Source organism: Oryzias latipes, chromosome 20 (assembly GCF_053564925.1).
Source record: "Oryzias latipes strain Hd-rR chromosome 20, Olatipes_Hd-rR_3.1".
Taxonomy (NCBI): Eukaryota; Metazoa; Chordata; class Actinopteri; order Beloniformes; family Adrianichthyidae; genus Oryzias; species Oryzias latipes.
The window spans coordinates 17,778,477-17,804,835 of NC_136256.1; the positions used below are offsets into that span (position 1 = coordinate 17,778,477).

Sequence of the window (26,359 nt, forward strand, 5' to 3'; positions counted from 1 at the left end):
CATTGTTTGACTTGAATTCTTAACATTTAAAGTTAATGATCAGCTTGATGCATACCACTGAAAATATATGGAACATATATTCAATTATTCAGGGTGCATTTCCTTTTTAAATCGAGTTTGAAAATAAGGCAACGATGCGTTACCTATCGACTTTTATTTTGAAAAGTGAAGAAACCTGTTCTGGTATTCATGCGTGACTTTACGCGGATGGAGGGATGAAGGAATGAAAAAAAAAACACTTATCGTATACCGCAAAGAACAAGAACAGTGAGATAGTACAGCAGTTTAATGTATTAAGCTATAAATGACACCGTTGTTTCTGTTAGGCCGCTTTTGAACCTTTTTAATAAAAGGCTGACACCCGACTGGCGACTCGGAGAAATGGAACATATCCGAACGCCGAAGGTAGCTGACATTTTCTTAACAGTTGCATATGTCGGGGGGATGCAGTCAGCAACTTGGCCTTGTTGAACTGTGAACATTTAGTTGTGTATTGTTATTGCATTTCGCCGTTTCACTAAAGTGAACGAAATGCACGCTTTGCAATCTGCTAGCATAAAGGCTAGCAGGTGTCATGATAGCCCCAAGGAGGTGACGTGACGATCGAGCATCAGTATGTTTGTGTTTATTTTTCTTTTTGCCCGTTCAGTTTATATTCCTATGTGTTCTCTAATGATTTTGAATGAAAGATTTTGATCGCTTTACTCGATCACTAACGTTGGAGAAGCAGCATAAGTGAAATTGTGGATTCATAAAAGTCATCAAATCATTTATGATTTAATTATAGGCGTTGAGAACAATGACCCTTAGAGCTAAACTTATTCATTTAAATGCTGCCAGCAAGTCATAATCTGCTGATTTGGTGATAGTAGTAAAGGAAAAACCAGCCCTAGCAGCCTTTAGTCTTCAACTCAGTTTTTAAAATATATAAACAGATATTTTTGGATATATACATATTCATTTGCCAAAAAAAAGTGGGTTTGCTTTGAGAATAAAAATTCATACTTTCAGCTGGTTTGTAGTTCGCTTTACTACTTAGCGTGTAGATGTAGTGTTTCAACACGTTATAGACTGCAGGGTTACACAAGCACTGAGACTTAACAAAGGCGCCATATAAATGTTGCATGTTTGGCTTTACAGATAACACTTGGCATTTTGTTGTGTGGGTGTTTTCACCTGCAGGACTGGGTGTGTCCCAACTGTGAAAGCTCCTGACACCTGTTTGCATTTTTTGTTTAAAATTGAAATGAGATTTTCATTGAATTATTTGTGAAAGAGAATGGTAAGTTAATCATTATAATTCTATTATGGAAGTGTCAGCTTTTTAAAGAGTTTGTGTGGAGGTTTCTGTCTGTTTGCCATAAGTGATCATTCACACACACACACACACACTCCGCTTCCTGTATCTTCTAAGAAGCCTATTGATGACACAGCGGTGACCACCAGGTTGCTGGGAGACCGGAACAGCCGTTGCATCATATCTCCAACAGGAAAACAGCAGAAGAAAGAGGAAGTCTGACTCAACAAGAGAGCAGCGATTGTGTCAAAATCATTGATTTGTTGCATTTTTTTTAAATACCTTTTATTCATCCATGCCTGGCTTTCTGAGTGTGCATAGGGCATAGGGAAATGGGGTTGTGACACATTATGCAATTAAGTTGCAATGTGCATGCAAACTTCAGCTACCTTTTATTTATTTTTTTATTTTTTTGCAGAAGCATCCTAGCTTGAAGGTTTTGATTAGGGCTGCACCACATGAATAAAACCCGCAATGGGTGATATTAGTAATAATTATTGTGATGATGCAATACATCAGCAAAAAGCAAAACAAAAATGAGGAATACATTATTAATGTGTTATTACTAATCGAACATAAAAAATTGTAAACATGAAATGGCTTCATTGTTGCTCATGATTCAAAGGATCTGTCTGCAACCAGTGATGGTCAGGGCATCATTACTGTTGTTAGTCATGATGGCTAGGCACCTTTTTTTACATGTTTATTTCAAACTATTCATTCTTTTTGTCTCTGTCTTGCTCGTTGTGTGTCTTTGAAGGTGGAGCAAGTGAGGCTGTTGGACCGTTTCAGCAACAAATCCACAAATGGTACGCTGTACCTCACAGCTACACATCTCATCTTTGTGGAGAGTAGCTCAAACAACTCCACATCTGCCGGGCAGGAGATCTGGGTGAGTTTCCTCTGGATGCAACTATTTTGCCACTGTTTACCAGTCCTGCCACATGGGGTAATAATATTGCTTCAGACAAGAAGAAGGTTTAACACATCAAGCTAAAAAAGTATGTTATTTTTCTATAGTTGGAGGTCCGTCATGTAAATGTCACAGTTGGGGTAATAAGAATGTCTGATTGACCTAATGAACTTTTATAGCTTCTTATTTGAACACATTTTTCTTGTTGTAAAGGTTCTCATTCTGTCGGATGGTGATAGCAGAATATCTGGCATAATTCTTAAAAAATGAATCTTTTTTGTTTGTTTTGATGTCTGTAATGAGTATAATAAGATCGAATGGCTATCGCAGTTTAATGTGGCCTTGCATGTCTCAGAAAGCCGAAAATTATCCTGAAATAAACATTTTTTACGGTCCCTTTTAGAGGGAGGCTCGTCGATGAGTTAGGAATTTTAAGCAACAGATTTTTAGGTCTACAAAGAGCCAAAAGTAGTCGACTGAGACGAGAAATGTTTGGAAATTTCCATTGAAAATAAGATGCAACACATATTTTTGCAATCTCTTTTTTTTGGGATGTTTTCTTTCCAAATGACATTAATTAAACCGTTTTTATGTGCACTTGCGGTTCTCTTTCCCTCCTTTTATATGATGTTATGAAACCAGTGTTCTAGTCTGCATAAAGAAAAAGTTTATGTGGTTTGAAATGCTCCAGTCAGCAAATTCTGGGCTGTGACCTATTTTCAGTGTCCTTCCTACTTTCAATGCTGTCATAAGGAAACACGATTGTTCTTCCTCTCTGTGTTTTTATCTTTTTTATTTCTGTAGACTATGTGTTAACCCCTTAATGCCTGGATTTAGTTTCTGCAATTAAAAAACAACAAGTTCATTTATGGTTTTGCTTTCAAGTTGAAGCTAAATAAAGGCACGTTTGGAGGAGAAGTGGGTTGATGTGTAGTCAATAGGCATCAAGTGGTTAAAAAAAATCATTTTCCGGTTCCTTTTATCAGACAGAATTAAGAATCCTGATGTGAATCCATATGGTTTAAATTTGTTTAGATTTTAGACAGTTTAGATTTGATTCATAACAATTTGGCCATAATTTTTTTTGCTATATTTGACTAAATAGAATAATAAAGTTGATCACAGTTAGGAAGTTCTAGCCATGTGATCAGACACTGTGCTGTCATGAAGTTTAACATGAACTTCATGTTAAACTCCAGTACAGGGAAACATGAGGCTTTTCTGTCCAGCAGCTAGAACTTAGCTAAAGCTGTGTCATGTAGGCAGACAAAGATCACAAACAGGTCAATAAACCAACATCATCGCAGCTTCAAACTGGTGCTGACATTGAACAAAGTGCATACATTTCAGCCTAAATGAAATGCTGTGACTCCACCTTGAAAATCCCAGAAAATTTCCTAAAAATCGCTGCGAAAAACCAGCATGTAACAATGCTTTCTTATTAGATGTGTGAATATAGGCCACAATGCCTTCCATTTAAACTATTTGTCGTATAAAAAAAGGCTAAAACAAGTTGAGTGAGGGAGATAACCTAAATTGTCGCATAATTGTTGAACATAAACATATTACAATCCTCAGAAAAATCCTTTTTTTAGAAAATTCTCCAAGATTTCCTCATCAAAATATAGGGAATTCATGGTAACTGACGAGCGCGTTCATGTTTGGTGTTACGGAGTGAAGGAGAACAGTAATAAAAGGTTTCCCCCAGAAGAACGGTGATTGATTCTTTATTAAACTGCTCTGGGGTAGAACTGTGACGGTGTGGGATTTTTGATCGCCGCGGTGATGAAGCAGCAAGAATCGCGGTGTCGACTCTTGCGACTCTTGCAACACCCCACCCCCCGAACACAAAATCCTCCGGCGGGCGGCCGCGTCCCGCGTCCCGCACTCAAGAACGCGCGCAGCTCATAATGGAAATGAATACCACAGAAATTTCCCCAGAAGCCCTTGAAGTTTGAACACAGGACTTGCAGAAAAAGTGAATTATTAGCAAAGAGGAATGTGTTTATTATAGTTCAAATCACGCACCATATGCAGAACTTAAAAAAACAACAACAAAAAAAGGTGAAAATGGAGGGGGGATCCTCTCCGTCGAAGGTTGATCTTCCCTCTGGGTTCACTTCTCCGTTCGGACCCTCAGAGCCTCCAGTGTGGGTTAATAAAGAATCATTCACCGTTTTTCTGGGGGAAACCTTCTTTATTACAGTTCCCCTTCACTTCAACGCGGACCCCCAACACACTTCTGCTGCGCTCTCTCACTCCCTCTTGCGCTGCACGCGCTCCCTCCTCTTTCTTACACACGCGGCGCGCGGTTTCAGCACATACACATCCTCATTCTACAACACATGTTTCAATGTGGGTACATGCAGCTTATAGACAGGTGCGGATGTACAAAATGATTTATTTAGGTGCGCTCTATAGTCTGGAAATTACGGTAGTCTTTATAGGTGAGGAGGTGAATTCAGACACAGCTTGTCAATGTTATCAAAATAATAAGCTGAGAAATTGTATGTAAAGATGATTCCATTATCCAAAAATTACATGTTATGCTTCAGATTTCTACTTCCTGTTTTTCCCTTTTTTGTAAATAATCCAACATTACATTTTTTAAAGATGTTTTTTTTTCTTTAAATTTTCCTGTTTTAAGAAAGACTAGAGAATCATTTGTACACATATATATAAGCAAATCCCTAAAATCCCAATCTCCCCCTCTCTTGTTTTTTTCTGTCCAGTCCAACGAGGAATGCATATAAACATAAATATATTAAAAAAAAGCTTCGCCTCAAATTCATACATAAACCCCTGTTGTAACAGTAAAATCTGTCCAACTCAAGAGGCCTTCAGCTCTCATCTGCTTGCTCAGCTGTTGGACAGCATAAGTTGAAAAAAATAACCAATAATGGTGCTTTTTGAAATCTGAAACAGAAGTTAAACTATTGTCTTCTTTAGAATAGCATTACGCCTGTGTTTATTATTAAATGCTGATGAGCGATGGTTTTGATTGTTTTCAGTATTTGCGTGATTCATTTCACTGAGGATTATGAAGATGCCACGCCCTTGATCCCTCTAACCGCCATGCTTTGTGGTTTCTCATCTACATCCTCTTTATGACCATTTATTCTAGATTCTGCACCACCATATAGCCACTGTGGAGAAACTCAGCCTGACCACCACAGGCTGTCCTCTGGTCATTCAGTGCCGGAACTTCAGGGTGGTTCATTTTGTGGTGCAGAGAGAACGAGACTGCCATGATGTTTACAGCTCCTTGCTGCGTCTTCTAAGACCAGGTGAGTTTTTTATGTGCTTTAGGAATCATTCATTCCAAGCTACATGTTTTGGCCTTCATCTCCTGTCATTTATTAACCATAAACATTCATATTCAACTTCCTGTTTCATGTGTAACGTTTTAAAGACACTTGAGCCCGCCTCTCTTCTTTTTATGACTCTTCTTTTAAAGTTTGCTAACCAAAGCAGTTATCCATATGGACTGAGGTGCTTTTTTTTCTCCTTGTCAGTTTGCTTCGAGGAACTCTATGCGTTTTCCTACAACCCCAAACAAAACGATCAGGAGAGGGAGGAAGGATGGCAGCTCATTGACCTGGGGGCAGAGTTTGAGCGAATGGGCGTCCCCTGTGACCAATGGCAGCTCACTGATGTTAACAGAGACTACAAGGTATGTTACCCACATTCTCACATTTCGTTAACATCAAGAGTTCATGATTGCTTTATTTGTTTTGATGTTTTGCCATATTTTCATATCTACTGTTAGAACTACATCTGATCATTTTTACTCTATGAAGAAAAAAATAATGATGTTATTTATCATTTTGCGTTGCATTGTCACGATGGATATGGTGTGTGATACAAATGTAGATTTTGTTTGACAGAAAATAAATAGATACACGTTTCATTTAGTTTTTCTTGCTTTTACATCTCTTAAAATGACTGTTAGAGTTCATATAAACCTACCCAGTCTTAGTACACTTTATGGTCCAGAAGAGGGCGCTGCACTGAGTCATGGTGCTGAACTGTACTGTGAAAAACAAGCTGGTTTTCCTTTCAACAAAAGTGTAGGTGATAAAAATGTGATCCGTCTTGGGTTTAGTTTTCCCACATATTTTTATTTTTAATCTGTTTGTTTTTTTCCTTTAGGTTTGTGAGACATATCCACAAAACCTATATGTTCCCATCACAGCCAGTAAGCCCATCATCGTGGGCAGCTCCAAGTTCAGAAGCAAAGGACGCTTTCCTGTGCTCACATATTTCTACCAAGAGAAGAAGGTAAACTAAAAAAAAAGAACTTTCAGTTGTTAAAAAAAGGAAACTTTTCAAATTTAACTTTTTAAAATGTACCGCAGTCATTGTAGAACTGCAAACCTATCATTGGTAAGGATTGAAAAGATGAAAGATAATTGTGATTTGCTCAGTTATCCAAAGAAAAAGCTAAATTGAAAAACGTTTTCATACATTTACTGTTTTTAGTTTTATAAACTACTCGTCTCTGCATCTTGTGACAGGCAGCAGTGTGTCGCTGCAGTCAGCCTCTTTCTGGGTTCAGCGCACGATGCCTGGAAGATGAAAGTATGCTGCAGGCCATCAGCCGAGCCAATCACAACAGCCGATTTATTTACGTCATGGACACAAGGCCAAAGGTGAGCGGGTTCTAGCTGATGTTGCAGACTTTCTTCAATAGCGTACAGACTGAACCACAGTTTCACTGAAACATTCAGGCATGACCGCTCATTGCAATACTCACAAAATCAAAGTGTCAAGTGGCACAAAATCAGAAGACTTTAACAATTAGTAACCTAATAGTTTTTAAACTACTGGTAGCATTTTCATGTTGCTATCAACTCTTTAAGAGTGTTTTGAAGGGTTAAAATAGAACTTCACCCTTTTACTAATATATTTTGTGCTTAAACATAAAACTCTATTAATATCATGTAAAGAAAAACAAAAGATTGAAGCTTTTGGTGCACATAGACCTGAATGTTGCTTTGAAGTTGGTTTCCAATTTGCCAGATATTTTATTCAACCAATTTAGGTTGGAACAGTGTTACAGTTGTTTTTAATCTACACGTAAATGTACTGAAGGACAAAATAGGTGTCTCACTGCCGCCTGTTCATGTGGTTAATAAAAGGATAACTGACAGGTAAATGAGTAAATTAGCCTGCAGACTTGATTGACAAGCTGCTTTATTTTGCTCATTTATGTTTTTAAAGAGGAAATCAGACAAGTATATACACATTTAACAAGACTGAATGTTATCTTATCATATTTTATATATTACATATATTTTTATTTTATATATATATTCTATAAATAAATATTTTATATATATATATTATGTTTTACATCATATTATCTTATCATATCATATACCTCTTATCATATTTGTAACTGGGCCGTTACATAAGCATCCAAGTTCTTTTTTCATACAAAATCAGCTTGTGATAAATCAGCACGAATAAGGTTTTTGAAGTCTGATAAACGCACTTGGCAACACTGTTATTGGTCGGAACTGGACATCAATTACTACTGACTGTCCCTGTCTCTTGTTTCATGTAGTTGAACGCTCTGGCTAACAGAGCAGCAGGGAAAGGTTACGAGAATGAGGACAACTACTCCAACATCCGCTTTCAGTTTGTTGGGATTGAAAACATCCACGTGATGAGGACAAGCTTGCAGAAGTTACTAGAAGGTGCTCTACACACACTTTAAGATACTGGAATTGTATATTTAGTTCATGTTTAACGTTTGAATTATTTGCTCATTGTCACTTCTACACCCATCAGTGATTGGCACTCGATCTCTTTCCATGAGTGACTACCTGGTGGGACTAGAAAATTGTGGCTGGCTGCGGCATATCAAGGCAGTGACGGATGCTGCCATCTTTCTTGCCAAGGTATGTCTTTGTTTTTTTAATCACTGATCCACATTGGTCCATCTATCTGCCCGTCTTAGATAGTTTTTTCACTCCTTTGTGTTTGTGCCACAGGCGGTGACAGTGGAGGGAGCAAGTGTGCTGGTTCACTGCTCAGATGGATGGGACAGAACTGCCCAAGTCTGTTCGCTGGGAGCACTGCTCATGGACCCCTATTATCGCACTATTAAGGGCTTCATGGTACAAACTACAAATGGTGTCAAGTTAGGACTGTACAAAAAATTGCTAATTTATTGTTATTATGATATCAAGCTGTGCAAAGATGCATATCGCAAAAGACGGCGTAAATTGCGATAAATGGTAACCTTAAATGTGCTGAAACAATCTTATGGCAGCTTGAATTATTTAGCAAATCAAAGAAATCCTTTTATGCATTTGACCAATCGGATGGAGCCCTTCACGTTGTTGACTAAGCCGATGGAGCTCTTTTATGTTAGATGCTCGTCTGCTTTGTAGACTAGGGTCATTGAAGTTATGTTGACTCTTATTTAAATTAAACTGTTGCAGTGAAATGGAAATGATGTTTTTGGTTGTTTTGCTTTTGGTTTGTGCTATAGTTATATCGTCATCGCAATATTGATCATTAATATCGTAAATCCAGAGTTTTCCTCATATTGTGCCGCCCAATGTCAAATTGATTGTCAAGTTTGGAGTTTATTGGTTTAAACTCACATTTAACCTTTGTGTGGTTCTAGGTACTGATAGAGAAAGACTGGATCTCATTTGGTCATAAGTTTGCAGACAGGTGAGGGGGTTACCTGCTTTATTTAAGCCTCGATCAAAATGTGTTTTTTTAAAGTAGATGTTATGACTTTTTCCCGTAAGAAATTGGTCATCTTGTTTATTTCTTAACTTTATTGCTCCTTTCTATAAATGATCTCCATTAAGGTGTGACCAGTTGGATGGCGATCCAAAGGAGGTGTCTCCTATCTTCACTCAGTTCCTGGAGTGTGTCTGGCAGCTCACTGAGCAGTTCCCACAGGTGTGTGTCATCATCGGCACCCTACTGCATTTTTCTTTCTAGTCTATTGTTTCTGCTTCTGTGACCATTGATACTCACAGAGGGAATGTCTGTCTGTCGCCAGGCATTTGAGTTCAGTGAGTGGTTCCTGCTGCAGATCCACGAGCATGTCCACTCGTGTCAGTATGGAAACTTCCTCGGCAACAATCAGAGACAGAGAGAGGAGTTACAGTAAGACCATTTCATACAGTGCTTTAATGCGTTGCTCCCCGCCAAAGATCCTTTTTAAAACTTTCTAATGAACTACTGCTGCTTTGCAGAAACTATGTCCTAGAAAACAACACAGGTTCTTGATTTTGGCTAAAAACGGCATAATCATACTTAAAAGACCAGTGGGGACAATAGATCAAAAGAATATCGGAGTGGGTCTTCACGTCAATCTATAAGGATTTTTTTCCACAACAAACACATATAACGAGACCCAGCTTCTCTTTGAATGTCATGTAAAAAAATTTGATTGTGGGAAAAACCTGTTTCAACTTACAACCATTCATATACTTTAAACTGGGAGCACATGTCGCACAAATCAGGTCATTTTTGCTAAACATTGAAAACATTTTTTGGCTTTACTGTGAGCCCTCCTTACGTAAATGTAGGACTATTTCTGTGTTTAGGCAGCAAACTAATTATATGTGTTAGTTTTGGGTTGTTTTGTTTTGCTAGATTCAGTTACTGCTGTGTCTGTAATCATCTTCTGTGTTCTTTCTAGGCTAAGAGAGAGAACTCACTCATTGTGGGCGTTTCTAATGAGCGAAAGGCAAAATTACCTAAATCCATTCTACAGTCCTGCCTACTCTGAAGCACATCCTGTGCTGCAACCCTCCACCCTGCCTTATCATTTCAAGTCAGTACAAGTGATGTAAGCGGATTTTTACTGTGTTGAACTCCAGCCCTCCAATGCTGATCTTTTTTTGTCATTCGAAGGTTTTGGAGAAACATGTACCACCAGTTTGATCGGTCCATGCACCCGCGGCAGTCCATCCTCAAAGCCATTCTGACTCTGAAAGAGAAGACCTGCAAAGCAGAGAGCACGCTGCATGCACTGGAGAATGTGAGCTGCACTCCCTTTGTGAACAATATACGCCCTTAGACTTGAACCTGCGCCTCCTCCTCAAATGTTTAAAAAGTTGTCAGAAGCATATAAGGAAAAAAATAAAGAAAAAAACGTCACATTAGTGTGGAGCTACATTTCTTGTTTTTATCAAATATTTATCCAGATTTCTTTGTTAAATCCATCTCTGTCATCCTGCTTTCTGCCTGCAGAGGCTCCAACAGCACGGCGTAGCTCCCATGGCAACCTCTGACACCCCTGCACCTCCTCCAAGTAGAGATCAACGCTCCAACCCCCTGCCGCCACGCCCTGACTCTCTCATCCTGGGTGCTCCTGTCAACCACAAAGAAGTGGAGCGTCACCAGGAGGAGGATGAGCAGGGAGAGGAGGCACTAGAGAGCACCAACTCTGAGCGGACTGTAGAGGGCAGTAGCGGCACCGAGAGCCGAAAGCAGAGCTATGGAGAGCTGGAAGGCAAACACAATGAGGAGCTGGCCAAGGAAGAGCCAGCTGTTGTAAGTCTGGAGTTTGGTGTGGCACGTATGACCTGCTGAAACCAAACCCAATAATAGTGGGACGCAGAGAGGCTAAGAGTCAGGAATTGTACCGAAAATCTTCATGTGTTTGCTTGTGTCAAAGGCAAGCTTGTTATGTGTGATAGTGCTGCGATTGTATGATGGTCCTCAATGGACAGAGTGACTGAAATTGTATGCCTGTATAGTCTAATATCTGTGGAAAGCCTCATAATACTATCATATACTGCATCTATAATAAAAAAAGCCTGTTTTTTTTTATGAATGTTGTAAAGTACTATAGAAACTCATGAACAGAAGAAGAGAATAAATGCATCAAAAACGAGTATCGCCTTTTTGAACGACATGACCTACATAATAACTGGAATTTCTGCCCAAAAAAACAGGAAAATCACATTTTTTGGCACTAAGGATATTGGATTTCATCTGAAGCCTGCAAGCCAGCCTAATCTATTCTTGCTAAGCTGATTTTGTTCTGATATCAGTCACTAAAAACTGGATCATCAGGGTTTATGGAAAATGAGATGTGACAATGTTTTTTTTTTTTAAACAAATAAGTTTTCTTCATGAATTTTGAAAAGAGAAACTGTGTAGGAGAATCATTTTATTTAAAAAAGGAATCTTTTTCCATTTGATATGCCTCACACAAATGGTTGCTGCTTAAATTTTAGAATTAAATAAATAAATAAATTAAAATAATAAAAAATAAATTAAATCCATTTTTTGTCTTAAATGAGCTCACACAGAACCTAAACAGCGTGTAGTTCCTGTCTCAATACCTAATGAATACCTTTTAATAAGGCTGAGCTGTAATTTATTGCAATCATTGATTTAAGCGGGTCTATTGTTGCACTTGGATCAGATTATTTGATCTAGTGGTGTGCACTGATCCAAAAATCCCATTGATTGCATCTGCCTTTTTTATGACCCATTATTTATGACAGATGATCTATACCTGTGGTCACTGGAATATCTGCCATAAGAGAACATGCTGTGTGTAAAAGTATAATTGACCTCAATGTCAAGTGCAAAATTAACCTTAAAATTTAAATATTTCATATTAAATGTTATTTATGATTCATCAAATTAAGCAATTTTGCTGTCATGTCACTTCACATTAAACAGCACAGCAGCTATTGGAGCTGTTGCGTGACTCTTTTAAAAATAAATCTGGGTTAGGTTAACTGATGGGCTTGTAAATTGTGACTTTTGGCTACGCATTCAAATTAATGTTTGAGCCAGACTGTGTTTTTTGGCTCAAACTTGTCATGTCCTCATTTAAAATCCCAAACTGAATAAATTCCAATCTCATGTTGCAACTTCTGCAGATATCAGGAAGGATTAGGTGCGCACTGGATTAGATCTATTGTACAAATGCATCAATTTGTGGTTAAGTAAAGAAGCCAAAGAAAACTTGAAGGATGTGAAGACATGGAGTTGCACATTTTTGTGCTTTGCAGTCATCAGTCTGCTTCAGCATTCACTGGGCTTCTAAATACTTAATGAAATTAGTTCTTGCAACACTGGCAGTAAACTGGTTTCTTCTAGAACAGAACTTGCTTAGCTGCCCTACATGTTGCAAGAATAAATGGAGATCTGTGCCTCTACAGGGGTATTGAGACAGCAGTCGGTCGAGGGGGTGTTCAGCCTAAACCAGTTCTGTGTCCGTGAGGAAATAAAAGTCCTTGTTCATCTGTGAAGAATTGGAACAAAGACAGACTGGTAGCTCTTGGTGATGCAAAATGCGTAAATTTAATTTGAAGAAAGGACACAAACGTTTTTGTTTCAAGAAAAAACAAAATCGTCTTTCACCCAAATCCTTTTTCCTTGTTCTTTGTACACATTTTTCCTATTTTGGAATCAACAATCAGACGGACCATAATGTCTGATCATGAGTTTAGTGGCTAAGATGTATTTGTTACTAAAACAAATGTCCTGCGTTTAGTGATTTGAAAGCATTTAGATTTTTTCCACCACCAGTATTTTGTCCCGTCTCTGTCAGAGAACCTTCTTGTATTTCCCCCATGCGTGTTATTTTACATTAAACATTGAAGGGCAAAGAAAAGCAGCAAAGGGCTCTCCCAGCAGTCTGAATCATTCAGATGAGTGCTGCACACTACACTGGTATACACTCCATTTGACAAGATAGGAGGGCTGTATCCGAACATGTATCCAGTTTGCCCACACATGTACACTGATTATTACTTTTTTAAAGGTTAAAAATAACTATGTTGACCGTCATTTAACCAGGATAATTGTGATGAGGCTAAAAGCTGTCTTGACGAAGCGCGTACCTCTATTTGTTTTAGTATTTGGCCACCATCCCCTCTGTTTGTGCAGTGTTTTGAGCTGGCAGTGAAACTGTAGGTCAACAGTTTTTGTAAAGGACTAAATCAGGCAGCCAAACTCTATTTTCTAATTTATACAGGAAATCACAGCCCTTCCTTATCCCATGAGGCATTTAATTAAGAGCTTGTTTCAGTTTTAAAACTATGCCACTGTGGTAGTTTAGATTCACTTATCACACAAAATAGAACTAAAGAGAAAGCACATGACTAAAGTAAATAAACACCATGTGACCAATGGAAATTCATGAAATAATAATTTTCTAGGTTCCATGTAATAAATGCTTGTAATACATGTTTTTTTGCATAGCAAAGAAAAAAAAATGGAAGAAAATAAACTTTTTTAGATCTAGCTACCAGAAGAATGTGTTAAGAAGCCTTTATAAATGTTTGTGCCACTCCTTGTTCTTTAATTAATGAACAAAGGAGATCAGGCAGTAATCCTAAAGGTTTTAGCACTCTACGCACACATGTTGAGTGGTTAACACCCACACACATCCACACAAACAGTCTAGATTAGTTTAATCTGGAGTTGGAAGGCCCCTTCTGTCTAAAACAACTTGAAGGAAAAGACCCCTGGTGATGCAGACAGGGAACGTGTGATGGGATTGACGAATTGGGGTGTGTGTCCAATCTGTTGCAGCACACAACACCACATTGATTTGTTTGTTCATGCAATGGAGCAGTCGAGGATAGTTAGCCACACCCATGCTTTGTTTGCAAATGGGTTCTTAAGAAGTCTGTTGCAATTGTTCTGAATCTTAACCCTCCAACGATTAACTATTCTGAATTATTTATAGGATTATTCAAAACTTCTGAAGATTGTTCAGTTGGTTAAACATATAGAACAATCACGCTGTGCTCTAAAAGTATTTTTTAAATAAATTTTCGTACAGAGCTCTAGACTGGACATAAAAAACAAAGCATGTGTTCCCTGAAATAAATAATTTGTGTCCATAAATTAGCATTTTTAAGCACAAATTATTATTTTAGCATGGAATTCTAATTTGTGTGCACAGATTAGCATACAAGTTATGATGAATAACAATGAGTACTTTATGTTTGAAACTCAGAACCTCTTTCAAAATAACCAGGTTGTATGCAGCCAATGCACAAAAAAAATCTAAATTGATTCTACAAAATACACATTTTTGCAAACGTAATGCTAACCTGTGTGCACATTATGCTAATTTGTGTCCACAAAATGTTTTGTGCCCACATAATATTTATCTGTTGTCACAAAGAGCAACAAATTATTTATCAGAGGAAAATAATTATTTTATTTTATAAATTTTTTATTGGTATCATCTCCATATTTTAGCAAACTGAACCAACAAAAAGAAAAGGACTGTGGGATATGTCTTTGCCACAGGTGGATTTATAATAAAAAGGTAAAGATGATGACAATAACACATCATTTGATGAATAACAGTGAGTACTTTATGTTTGAAAATCTAGGAACTTTTTATTCGGAATGATCGGATTGTATGCAGCCACTGCCAATTTCTAGCAGAGAAAAAAACACATTTTATCTTAGTGAACATCTGGAAATAGTTTTCACCCAGAATGGGTTTTCATTGTATATCCTCGGCAAATGAAAGTAAAATAAACAAGGAACTTAGAGTTTTTATTACAACATGAATTTTAATATTGTTAAATTAAATTCAATTCATTTATTATTTTTCATATTAACTATACCTTTAGAAACACATTGAGTTCTGTGGATAGATCTGACAATTAGAAATGCAGAGGGAAAAAAAAACGTCCTCTAACTGTCCCACTTTCTCCCATGAGGCTGAAACGGGAACCTAATTAAAACCGAGTGGGGTGATGTTTGGGTGTGTGCTCCTTCTGTTACAAATGTCTATCCCCTTCTTTTTTTTTATTTGCTTTCTCCTAAAAGAAAGCGATCTGAACAAAAAGTACGAGTATAAATTGTATTTTTGCTAAAAGCCTCTATACACTTATTTTAACATTTTAGTGTTGTAATTACTGATAACACCCAAAGACTTTCTTTTGCTGCTCTGCAAAAAACAAAATAACTCATAATAATGGTTTGGACGGTGTTCCTGTATTGCCATAAACTTCTTTTAATAATTTACTGATGCTTTAATGCATTAGATGCATGCACTCCCAATCAAAGAGCTGAGCAAAATCCTACGCCTCATCATGCAGTAACTGAAGCCACTCATCAGTCTCCCTATCAAACCATCAGCCATCTGCCGACCAGAGTCAGTTCCAAGTCTACACACCAGCCAGCTGACTTACAGCCATGGCTCTGGGGTATTCTGTCCAAGTATCTGATGTACCTGAAACCTGTAGACTACCGGTACTGGCTTTTGGGTTAAGCGAAACAAATTATCTGTCTTATCGAAAGGAGGGCAGCACAAGAGAGGCATCCTTCAGTGCTTCACTCTCTAAAATGTGCTTGTGTGGGTGTGAGCGTGTCTGCCTATCTGTGTGTGTGTGTGTGTGTGTGTGTGTGTGTGGGCTTTGGCTCATAAATGCGAGCATTGTTTGATAGCAGTGGGGTGGAAGAAGAGAGCCTGTGCAAACACTAACTGAGGTGGAGGATGAGGAGGAGAAACAGAGAAATAGTGTGGAGGGGGGGGTAAGAATGATGGAAGAGAAGAAGTGGGTTGGGGTCTTTTGGGGGGTTGGGAGGATGAAAAAGGGAATAGGAGAACCCTTCACACTGAAACCCAATAAAATCAGGGAGAAACGGATTAAAAAAATGTACTGCTTCAGGAGGAAACTGCAAACATTTTGAGGGAAGATTTTGGCTTAAATCTCCATATACCTACACAATCTACTATTTTATGCCATTAGTAAATTAAACAAACAAATAATAAAGGGTGATCAAAACTGTAACCTAGAACAAAAGTCTGCAATGCTGTGTGCCTGACTGGTAACACTGACACCCAATTTTACATAAAGGAAGACACTTAGCTTGTTACCAGCACCTGGCCCTATGTGAGCATGTGGAGGCCCAGGGGCCATATGCCCCAAATCCCCAACCCAAACAGGACTTTGTGTGTGTGTGGATGTGTGTGTGCTTGTAAAACCTATAGTGTGAAGTCATATATTTTTACCAACTTTTATTGGGAGGACATTTGAATAATGAACAAATCATCCGTATGGTTTGGATAGAGTTGGAGAAAAAGACTCTGGGAAACAATTTATGACAAATAAAAATTATTTTGAAATTCATTTCAGAATGTCTGCAACAGCGATGAACTCTAAATCCATATTGCAGCTTATGCTCAGTAATACTGGAGATCAGCAGGTCTGTAGTTTAAACTTCTTATGCAGACGTCTGGCAAGCCCCCCTTCAAGTTACATTAAAGACCCACTCCGATGAAAATTGTGTTTTTGGTGTTAACATGTTCTTATAGCATTTTTCTCAAGATGGAGGACATATATAAAGAAAATTAAGCTAAAAATTACATTTTTGAGTATTTTTCTATTCAAATCGCTGTGAGCAACAAAAAAATCTATGCACGTCTTTGTTTTCCTTGTCTGAGATGGCATCTGGCTGGATAGCTCCAATACTGCTCGCCAATTTTGATGCACCGCTAATGTTATGTTTGAGGATTTGAGGCGCTGTAAGCTAGCGGGAAATAGTGCAAACACAGGGATGATGGGATGTGTGGGAAGACTGCTCGTCAACAGTCCTAGCCACAACTCAGACGGAATTTTCGAATGACCTACTGCCGCTCTGCAGAATTGATGTCCTAGAAAACGATCCTTTAGTTTAAAATCAATCAAAATTAAGACCACTGGGAAGGTTGTTAGAGTTTTTAAGAGATCAAAAGATGGTCAGTGGGGATTTAAGAGTTTTTACAGAGTAAAAATCAAGTAGGGGGTTTCATCTGTTTTATTTGAAACATTTGGATTTAGTATGGATTTACAAATATAACCTAATGCCAAAGTTCTGCTCTTCTGTTGACTATTTCAGACACTTTCATTGGCTACATCCTCAATGTAAACATGCTGGCATGTCCATTTCTCATGTCTAATGCATCTTGGTTCATCAGCCAATGTTGGTTTAAAGCTCCCTGGGGATCTGGATGATGCGATGTCAAATGTAGGGATGGAAGCATTGAATGATGATATTGATGACTAATGTTCAGGTAAGTGAAGGCAGGAGGCCAGGTGGAGGAAGATGAGAGGAAATGGATGGGGGAGGGAGAGGAGAGACCCTGGCACTTTGCCAGCGTTGACGAAAGCTGCTTAGCCCACCCAGTTGCCATGGATACAGCAAGGAGCAGCACCCAGCATGTGCGTGTGTGTGTGTGTGAAAGAGAGAAAGAAAGGGAGGGATGGAAGGGAGGGAGGCAGGGAAAACCAGCAGGCTGGCGTTCAAGCAAGTCAGAGGGGGAGAAAAGGAGCGCCAGACAGCAGGGTGGAGGGAGACGGAGAGAAAGAGGCTGAGTGAATGTATACGCAAAGAGGAAGAGGATAGAAAGGCACAGAAAACAGCGTTGTGGAAGTGACAGTGAGCTGGAAAATGGAAGTGCAGACGGAGTGTGTAGAGCCTCCTGCGGTTCCTCAGTGTGACCCCCAGCCAACAGGGAAGATCAACAAAGCTGCCTTCAAACTCTTTGGAAAACGCAGCACTGGCTCTGGAATGGCCAGCTTCTTCTCTTTCAGGAATAAAGGAGCTACCAGCAGCGTAAACAACGGGAATTCTGAAAATGGGAATTCTTTAAGCTTGGCAGCATCAGCGGAGCTTGTGAGGAGCAAAACACATGATGGACTAACAGGTTCGAACAACGACACAGATGGACAGAAAGGGGACGCGCTTGCTGCTCTGGAGGCAGGGCCAGTGAGGTCTCTCAGCAAATCGTTAAGTTTTTTTTCTTTTCTTCGACGTGGTAGTTTTCGGTCAGGTGAAAATGGAGGGGTGGGGATTGTGAGAAGGGGGAGGGGTCTGAAGGGCTTTTTTAGCAGTATGCGATGGAGACGTAAAGAAAAAACTAGTGAAGGAGAAACAGAGGACGTGGACAGTAAGAATGAAAAAGTTGGGGGTATTGCTGAATCGGAAAAGGTCAAGAGTATTACTCTCACCCTTGAGCCTCCTCCGCATCCCCACCAAAATGACTGTGAAGATGCAGAGGAAAAACCCAACCTCCAAGCAGCAGACACACCCACCACTAGTGTTGTGACACCCTTGCACTGTGAAGCCATGCCAGGACCATCTGGTGCGCCAGACTCCCCTTTTACTTACACACCCACAGATTCACCACTGCGGCCCCCCGTCCAAAAAGCCAAAGCGTCAATTTCTAGCCTGACTCCTTCGCTCGCCACTCCCCCCTTGGACCGCTGCAGTGCTGGGGACCCACCTTCAGAGCCTTCAGTGGACCGGCTGTGCTCTCTCCTCTTTACAGATGTCACATCTCTTAAGAGCTTTGATTCCCTCACAGGCTGTGGTGACATTATTGCTGATGCTGAAGAGGAAGGGCCAGTGGGAAATGGAGGTAGTGGCACCAGCAGCAGTAGTAGTGGGGGTGGAGGGGGGAGCGTGGCAGCAAGCATAGGAAGAGCCGTTGATGTATCTGGTGCCACATGTCGTGTCACTCCATCTAAACCTCCTTTCCCATTGCAGATGACTCAACCTATGTTTTCTATTTCCACAAGCTCAGCACCTCTTTCCCTCCCTGCTCGGAACAAGGCGCCTCCTCCACCCCAGCAGCACCCCGCTGGAAGTGGTGTGGTGGCCTACATGGGTGGAGGGGAGGAAATGGCAAGTCCAGAAGGAGTCGATGATGCAGACATGCAGGGGCTTTGGCACATGCTGCCCTCCGTGGGGGACGACTCACCCGCATTGCCACGAGTGCATCAACTTTCGTCCACAAACCCCACCTCCACTTGCTCATCTCGCGCCAACCCTACCTTCCTTTCTTCTGGTCCTGGATGTTCAGACAGAAAGGCACCCCAGGTGAAGACACTTGGGCTCAGTAAGATTCCAGTAGTTGGTGCAGTTGGAAGCCGATCAGCTAAACCTCCTCTGCCTTACACACATGGCCGTCACCCCACATCACCTGGAGAAAAAGAGCCACTTAGCGATGAGGGCTACTGGGACACCCCCTCAGCAACACCTACAGCTACACCGGATGAGAGTGGACTACAGCGCAACCAGAAATTAACTCTATCACGTGACAGTTGCTCTGGGGACCACTTGTATGACCTGTACAATGATCCTGAAGAAGGAAAAGATGAGGTGGCAGATGAAGACCTAATCAGTACTCCTTCTCCATCAACTGAACACAAAGTAAGTCCAACATCCCAAACAAGCCCTCCTTCCTCTTCCTCATCTTCCTCCTTTCGATCAATGAAGGGCAGCACCAGCCTTCCTAGAGAATCCAAGATCCCAGTTAGCACCAGACAAACCTCACCCCCTCACTCTGTAAGCCAGTCAGCCCTGTCTTCTGTTCTCGGGGCGGATTCAACACCAAGACCTCAAGCAAATCCACCAACTCGCACTAGGATCCCTGTATCCAAGGTGCCCGTTCGTCGTTCTGGAAATAAAACTGACACAACTGGAGGAAATGCACGGAAGAAGTAGCTCATTCCTACACTACCATCAGTTTTCCCAGACCAAGAAAAACTTGGATCTGTAGAGGTAATGGCCTTTAACTAAAAGCACTCATTCCTGGGATTTTCTGTATTGGCTTAAAAAGGCTGGACTAGGTGTTGGTGTTTCACTTGAAGTTATTAAGAAAATCCTGAAAGCTGGGTTAACATTTTACTGACCTCATTGCACTTTGGAGGTTAAGTATTGACAATCCATGGACAAAAGGACATTCATCACCTTGCAAGTTCCTGGAAAAAAGAAAAAAAAAAAACCCAGACCTGCTGAATTTGACAGCCACTGTAAGACAATGAAGCAGAGCACCTTTTATTTTGACAATTTTTCTACAAAATTTGCTCACAAGGACCTAATCTAATCAAGGTTTCATTGTTTTTGTTTTGTTTTCTTTTCTAACATTTATTGACCATTTTGTCTAATCTGTAACAAATTACCTCTTAATCCTGTGATTTTAGAGCCAAAGTTAGAGAAACTATTTTGATTTTCCTATACTTAAGAGAAGACTCAACATTTTCTTCAAAATTATTCAATTATTTTTTTTATCATGTTTTTATTTGACAATTGTTTTCAATTATTAATTTAGCTATATGTGTTAAAATAAACAAATCCAGGTATTCTTACTTGCTTATTTTGGAGCTAAATATCTTTTGGGGGTAATTCACTGTAATATTTGATTAGTTTTGTTGTTGATAAACAAAATTTGGTTTCTTATATTGTATCAAAGAAGTCATCAGCCATTACAGGATAAACAGTAATGCAGTTACGTTTCTAAACCTTCAAAGCTCTCGCATTACTCCATTAGGATCAACACTTAAGTATCAGAGTACAACAACACAAACTTAGCTTCTGTACAGCCAAACTCATTCAGAATCACATTTGTTTTACAGCTCTGCATGCAGTGCCAAAGAAGGCACAAAAGGTCAGGGAAAAACAACACAAACTAAAGTACCTTTGCACTCAATTCAGTGTTTGTCACACTGAATTGTTGTTACACAGAATATCTTTCCGCTCTGAGGACACAGACACGTCTTTTAAGCTAGCATGTCACACTAAGTGGGGTTTTCTATTTTTCAGGGGCTTCTATATTAAAAATCATATAGCAAAAAACCTCTATACTGTGATTGCACTGATTTCTTCTTATACTACTTTCATTTTTTTGTTGGTTTTGTTTCTTTCCCAGTTATATGAGACTATTTTTTTCATTCAAAGCCCACTTTGAAAGAAACTACAACACAATAGAAAACCCCACAATTTTAACAATTATGTTAAATCTGATTTTTTATTGTTCTTTTTTGTTAGCATGTCGGTCCTAAAGGGGTTTTCCATTTTTCTAGGGGCGTCTATTTGGAAATAAAACAGCAACAATTTTAAACTGTGATTGCGCTGACTTCTTAGTTTGCCTATTTTCATTATGTTTATATGGGAGTATTTTCCTAAAATTGCCTCTTTAAAAAAGCAGGAAAACAATAAAAACAATCATGTTAAATCTGTTCCTTTAACTTATTTCTGAATTTGCTGGTTTTTCAAACTGTGTTTTTGTACATTCCATGATGCAAAGCAGCTTATGAATTTCTTCCATCTCACTATTATCTGTCTTTCTTTTGTTCTTTGCATTCTGAAAATGAAAACAAACTCCAGATCAGTGTGTGTAGTGCTGCGAAGCACCACTTGTGTTAAAATTGAGTGGGTGTGCTGGATTCCTTGGAGCCTTTGTCAGTGATTCACTTAGAAACTTTTGCAAGGATCTGATTGTTTTCTGATTTGGGATTTTCATTGTGAAGGTATTGAAGATGATGCATTTTTTTTTATCTCAACCACATGAATGTTATGATACTTAAGGGTCACTCTTGTTCATTTCTGCATTTTAGCTTTCTGTGCCATGCGAAATGTTGGGATCGATTCTTTCAGCCCCCTTGTATGCAGATCATGGAGTAGCAGTAGTTCCATGTCTGCAAAAAGACTATTACCCCCCCATACAGGAAAGTCAAACTAACATCAAAAGAAAAGCATAAAAAGTGATTACATTGGCCTGTTCTGAGCACTTCACTATTTTAGTCCACAAAAGCTTTAAACCTTCAATTTTATGAGTACTTCCAATGTAAGTATGGTGGGTTGGAAAAATATCTGCATTTAAATCTGACATTTGAATAGAATTCACTATTAAAAAAATAAAAATAAAACAAAAAGATTGCTCGGGGTCATTGTCAAGCACAATTGTAGGTACCTTTTTGGTTGGTTGAGCAGATTGTTAACCAAGTTAGCAGACTAGTACCCTAATGTGGAACGTTTATCTTGTGAATGTAAAACCACACTCCCAACAAATGATGTGCTCTCACGTGACACAAGGGTGGAAACCTGAGCTGGAAAAAAACGTTTTCATGCATTATTTGTTGGAGCATTATTCTCAGCAGATGTTTTTTTTCTTTTCCACAGGTTTATGTGTTTGACTGTACTTTTATTTCTTGCTTTGATGTAAAAACTTGAAGCTTCCCTCTGCTATTCGTTTTTATGTTTTTATGACATTGATTTTTCTCTTTTTTACTGTCTGATTAAAGTTGGGCCTTTATGAGGACATTTGGACCAATTAAAAGCACTCAATGTTTCCCTCATTTTTGGTACTTTTTGTTTGTTTAAAATGATTGATACTTCCAGTTTTTGCTTTTCTTAAAAATTATTTGTGTTGACAGCTCAACCCGTACTGTTTATGATTATAATTCCATCAAAAATGCATGTTGTGCTTATTTGAAACTTGGTGACCTCCCCGCAGTTTTTTTCTCATGCAATTATTTTAATGATTTAAAAATCCATGGTGTGTGAAGGGTGAACCAAAACACAAACTGCTATTGTGACATTTTGTCTGTTCTATCACTTAGGGAGAAGCTAATTTGGGGATGATGGGTAATCAATGCCTTCCAATGACTGCTGTGCTATAAAAAAGATCTCTTGGTCAGTTGCTTTAGGAAACACATTCATTCATTCCATTCAAGACTCAAAGGATGTATGCAGATTTTAAACATGTGTGCAATTTTTTCTTAGTTCCACTGTTATTAAAATAACAAATGCCTTCAGCAGAACTAGTGCATGTGCAATAAGGGAATTTGGTGCAGTGCGAATTCCTTTTGTGATAGTGCAGCCCCCCCCTCTCCCCCCTTGCAGCTTTTCTCTTTTTTCAGTCCTGCACACTGAGGTTTACGTAAAAGCCTTATGTAAGGCAGTCACTTGTACCAGCCCACCACATCAAAGCATCAAATGCTGACAGCGAGAACGGTGTGTGCCGGTGCTTGCTTCCATTTGTCAGCTGATCTGGTTATTAAAGTGCCGGGTGAGAGCGTTATAGCTCTCAGCGTGTGGCTCCTTGTTGCAGTGTAAATGTAAAGTGCACAATAAGGGGAGTGCTGTTTGTGCTGACGGGAAAGCTTCTCATTAAAACGAATGAAGAGGAGAGGAAATGTTTGTGGAATGCAAAGCAAGAGCTTTAGTGCTCCTATTTGAGGCTTCCATTTAGTAACTTTAGCATCAACAAGTGCTAAGGGGAGGATGAGTGAGCGCTCCAGAAGCACAGACAGAGAAAAGGCACAAGCTAGGCACAGTGTTGGGTAAATTACTTGTAAAGAGTAATTGATTACTTTACTTTAGTTACTGGATGAAATTGTAAATAAAATAAATACACTAATTCCATAATTCAAAAAGTAATTCACAACTCGTTACTTTAGTTTTTTTCTTAGGGAATTAAGGTGTGTAGACAGGTTGCTCATTGACACTAGGGCAGTGGAAAGCAGTTCATCTCCTGGACAAAAGTTGCACTCAACTGAAATGTTTTTGCCTCTGTTTTTAACAAATTGGAAATAACTGTATATAATAACCATGTACAGGCTCAACAGTAAACAAACAAACATACAATAAGTGACAATCAGGGAAGCAAGAAGTCAGATAACAGCTTATAGAAAAACAAAGATCAAATGAGTTTTAATGGCAAAAAGATAAGTTATAAAGTTCAATGGAGTGAGGTAAAAATGATCTCCTGTAGCGGTTGGTGTAACAGCAAAGCTGCCTTAGCCTCTTGGAAAAGGTGCTCCGCTGACCGTCAAGTACAGGATGGAAAGGATGCTCAGGATTATCTATGATGGATACAAACTTGTTCAAAGTTCTTCTCTCCATCACAGCTTTGAAGGTTTCCATTTTGCACTTGATAACAGAGCCTGCCTTTCTAATCAGTTTGGTCAGTTTCTTTGTGTCACTGGCAGCTATGCTGCCCCCCAGCAGACCCCCGAAAAGAACAGAGTGCTGGCCACAACAAACTGGTAGAAAATTTCAAGCATCCTGCTGCACACATTGAAGGAACTTTGTTTCCTCAGGAATTGGAGCCTGCTGCAGGCCTTCTTGTACACAGCTGGGCTGTTGTCTTCCAGCTCAGCCTGTTGTCGATAGTTACTCCCGGGTACTTGTGCTCCTCTACCTCTGCCACATCCCTGCCCAAGAGGCTTAGAGGCTGGGAAGCTGGTCGTTTCTTTCTGAAGTAATCATCATCTCTTTGGTCTTTTCTACATTGAGCAGCAGGTGATATTCTCCAGACCACCTCACAAAGGCATCCACAAGTTCCCTGTATTATTCCTCCAGCCCAGCATTTGTGCAGGCGACAACCACAGAGTCGTCAGAGAACCTCTGGGGATAATATGACTCTCAATTGTTCTGGAAGTCACTGGTGTACAATGTGAACAGGAAAGGAGAGAACACAATGCCCACATCCCTCATCACCACACCAGACAGGACACTGCTCAACCGGATAAACTGTGGCCAATCCAACAAGTAATCAGTGATCCAGGAGACCAATGACCCGTCGACACCCCTCAGCCACACCTTCTCACCCAGTAACCAGGGTTGGATGGTGTTGAATGCACTGGATAAATCCAAAAATGTGACTCTCACAGTGTCTCCCCTGCCATCCAGGTGTGAGTGAGCACTCTGCAGCAGGTAAATGATAGCATCATCCACCCCCAGGCCTGGCCCGTAGGCAAACTGAAGTGGGTCGAGAGGTGGTTTCAGCAGAGGTCTTAAGTGGGCTAACAAAATCCTCTCCAGCACCACCCGTTACGAAATGTTGCTACAAATTGATCCACGTCCTTATTTCCACTCTATTCATCTTACCTTGACTAATCTTTGACTCGGCATGCGTCAGTAACTCTTGAGTTTTGTTTTATTTAACCAATGTCAGAGCCAATTTAATTTGTATAATTATTCACCCATGGTGTCACTGCGCCAAAATGTGAGTTATAAAGTAATGACGGTTTCTAGTAATTGTAATTTAATTACTGAAATTTGAACTGTAATTACTTATGTTACTCCGTTACTGAAAAAAAGTAATGAAATTTGCAGTAATTCATAACTTTGTAATTTATTACCCCCAACAGTGGCTAGAAACTAACAGGTTAAGCAGTATTTGCTTTGGAAGTGAGAGATGGTAAGAGTAATGTCAGATTAGTTTGGCAACTTTTTTGTAATTTTTATCTTAGCTGCACAAAAATGAGAAAAAATAAATAAATAAGGAGATGTATTTGATTATCTCCAAAAATGGGTATCTCTGTGGTAGGTAAGGTTTCCTGACCTCAATAAATGTGTGGATGATGGAGTGCCATTCAAAAGCCGTATCCCCCTCTCTCCGTGGCAGCCTCTCCACTGTCGTTCCCATAGTAACTCCAGTAGGTCAACCAATGAGAAAAGGGGGCTGGGCAGGAAGGAAAGTGGGGGAGTAAAGGTGCCTGGGAGGTTCCACATGCAAAGTGTGAAAGATGAGGATGAAGTCAAACTGGTTAAGTATAGATGCTTTCAAAAAAAACAAAACAAAACAAAAAAAAAGAATATCATGGAAAAGTGTATTTGTAACCATAATGCCATTCAAAAAAACTGAAATAAACTTTTACAGAATGTAGATTCTGAGACCACTGTTTAATTGATTTCAAGTATTTGTTTGTTTTTACATAAATTGGAGTTCCAGCTCATAAAACCCACAAAAAAATAAGATTGAAAAAAAATAGACTACGGTGGAGATATCACCACTTCTGTTTTTAGATAAAGGCAGATGTTATGATCACTTCAAATAAATCAAAATAAAGTATTTTTTTTAAATGATATGTCCATCTTCAATACTTCAATAGTAGTAGGTCAGAGGCCAAGTCCTGCTGGAAGATGAAATCTGCATTTCCATTCAGATCCTCAGCAGAAGGAATCATGAAGTCCTTTAAAACAGTCTGCTAGACTGTTGCAGTGATTTTGGATTGAAGGAAGCTGAATTTACCAACACCACCTATGGACATTGCAGCCCAAATCCTGACTGACTGTGGAGATTTCACACTGGACCTCAAGCAGCTTGGGTTCTGCGCCTCACCAGTCTTCCTCCAGATCCTTGGACCTTGATTCCTAAATGAAAGACACAATTTACAGGACCTTGAACCACATGACCATCAGTCCAGTCCTTCTTCTCCTTGTCCCAGAGACGTTTACTATGTTGGTCCAGGCTCAGAAGTGGCTTAACCCGAGGAACCCGACAGTTGTAGCCCATCCCCTGAATGTATCTGAATGTGGTGGTTTTTGAAGCTGTTCTTCCACCTCATTCCACTCTTTCTGGATGTCTGTAGGTTCTTGAATCTTCTCCTTTTGATAATCTA

At 39.5% G+C, this 26,359-nt stretch overlaps 2 protein-coding genes across 2 annotated transcripts; both read left to right on the forward strand.

Annotated features, from left to right (window-relative positions):
* The first annotated feature begins 151 nt into the window (after positions 1-151).
* On the forward strand, positions 152-11,085 carry mtmr6 (myotubularin related protein 6). The gene is made up of 15 exons (XM_004080988.5): positions 152-405; positions 2,058-2,189; positions 5,335-5,497; positions 5,726-5,883; positions 6,363-6,491; positions 6,728-6,862; positions 7,780-7,912; positions 8,007-8,116; positions 8,210-8,335; positions 8,851-8,900; positions 9,044-9,137; positions 9,241-9,347; positions 9,886-10,020; positions 10,101-10,227; positions 10,440-11,085. Exons 1-15 carry the CDS (start codon positions 382-384, stop codon positions 10,779-10,781), a joined length of 1,965 nt encoding a protein of 654 aa, XP_004081036.1. The 5' UTR covers positions 152-381; the 3' UTR covers positions 10,782-11,085.
* Positions 11,086-17,443: 6,358 nt separating this feature from the next.
* On the forward strand, positions 17,444-22,306 carry amer2 (APC membrane recruitment protein 2). Its single transcript, XM_004081222.5, has one exon. The coding sequence runs from the start codon at positions 17,616-17,618 to the stop codon at positions 19,671-19,673; it is 2,058 nt and encodes a 685-aa protein (XP_004081270.1). The 5' UTR covers positions 17,444-17,615; the 3' UTR covers positions 19,674-22,306.
* Positions 22,307-26,359: the final 4,053 nt, after the last annotated feature.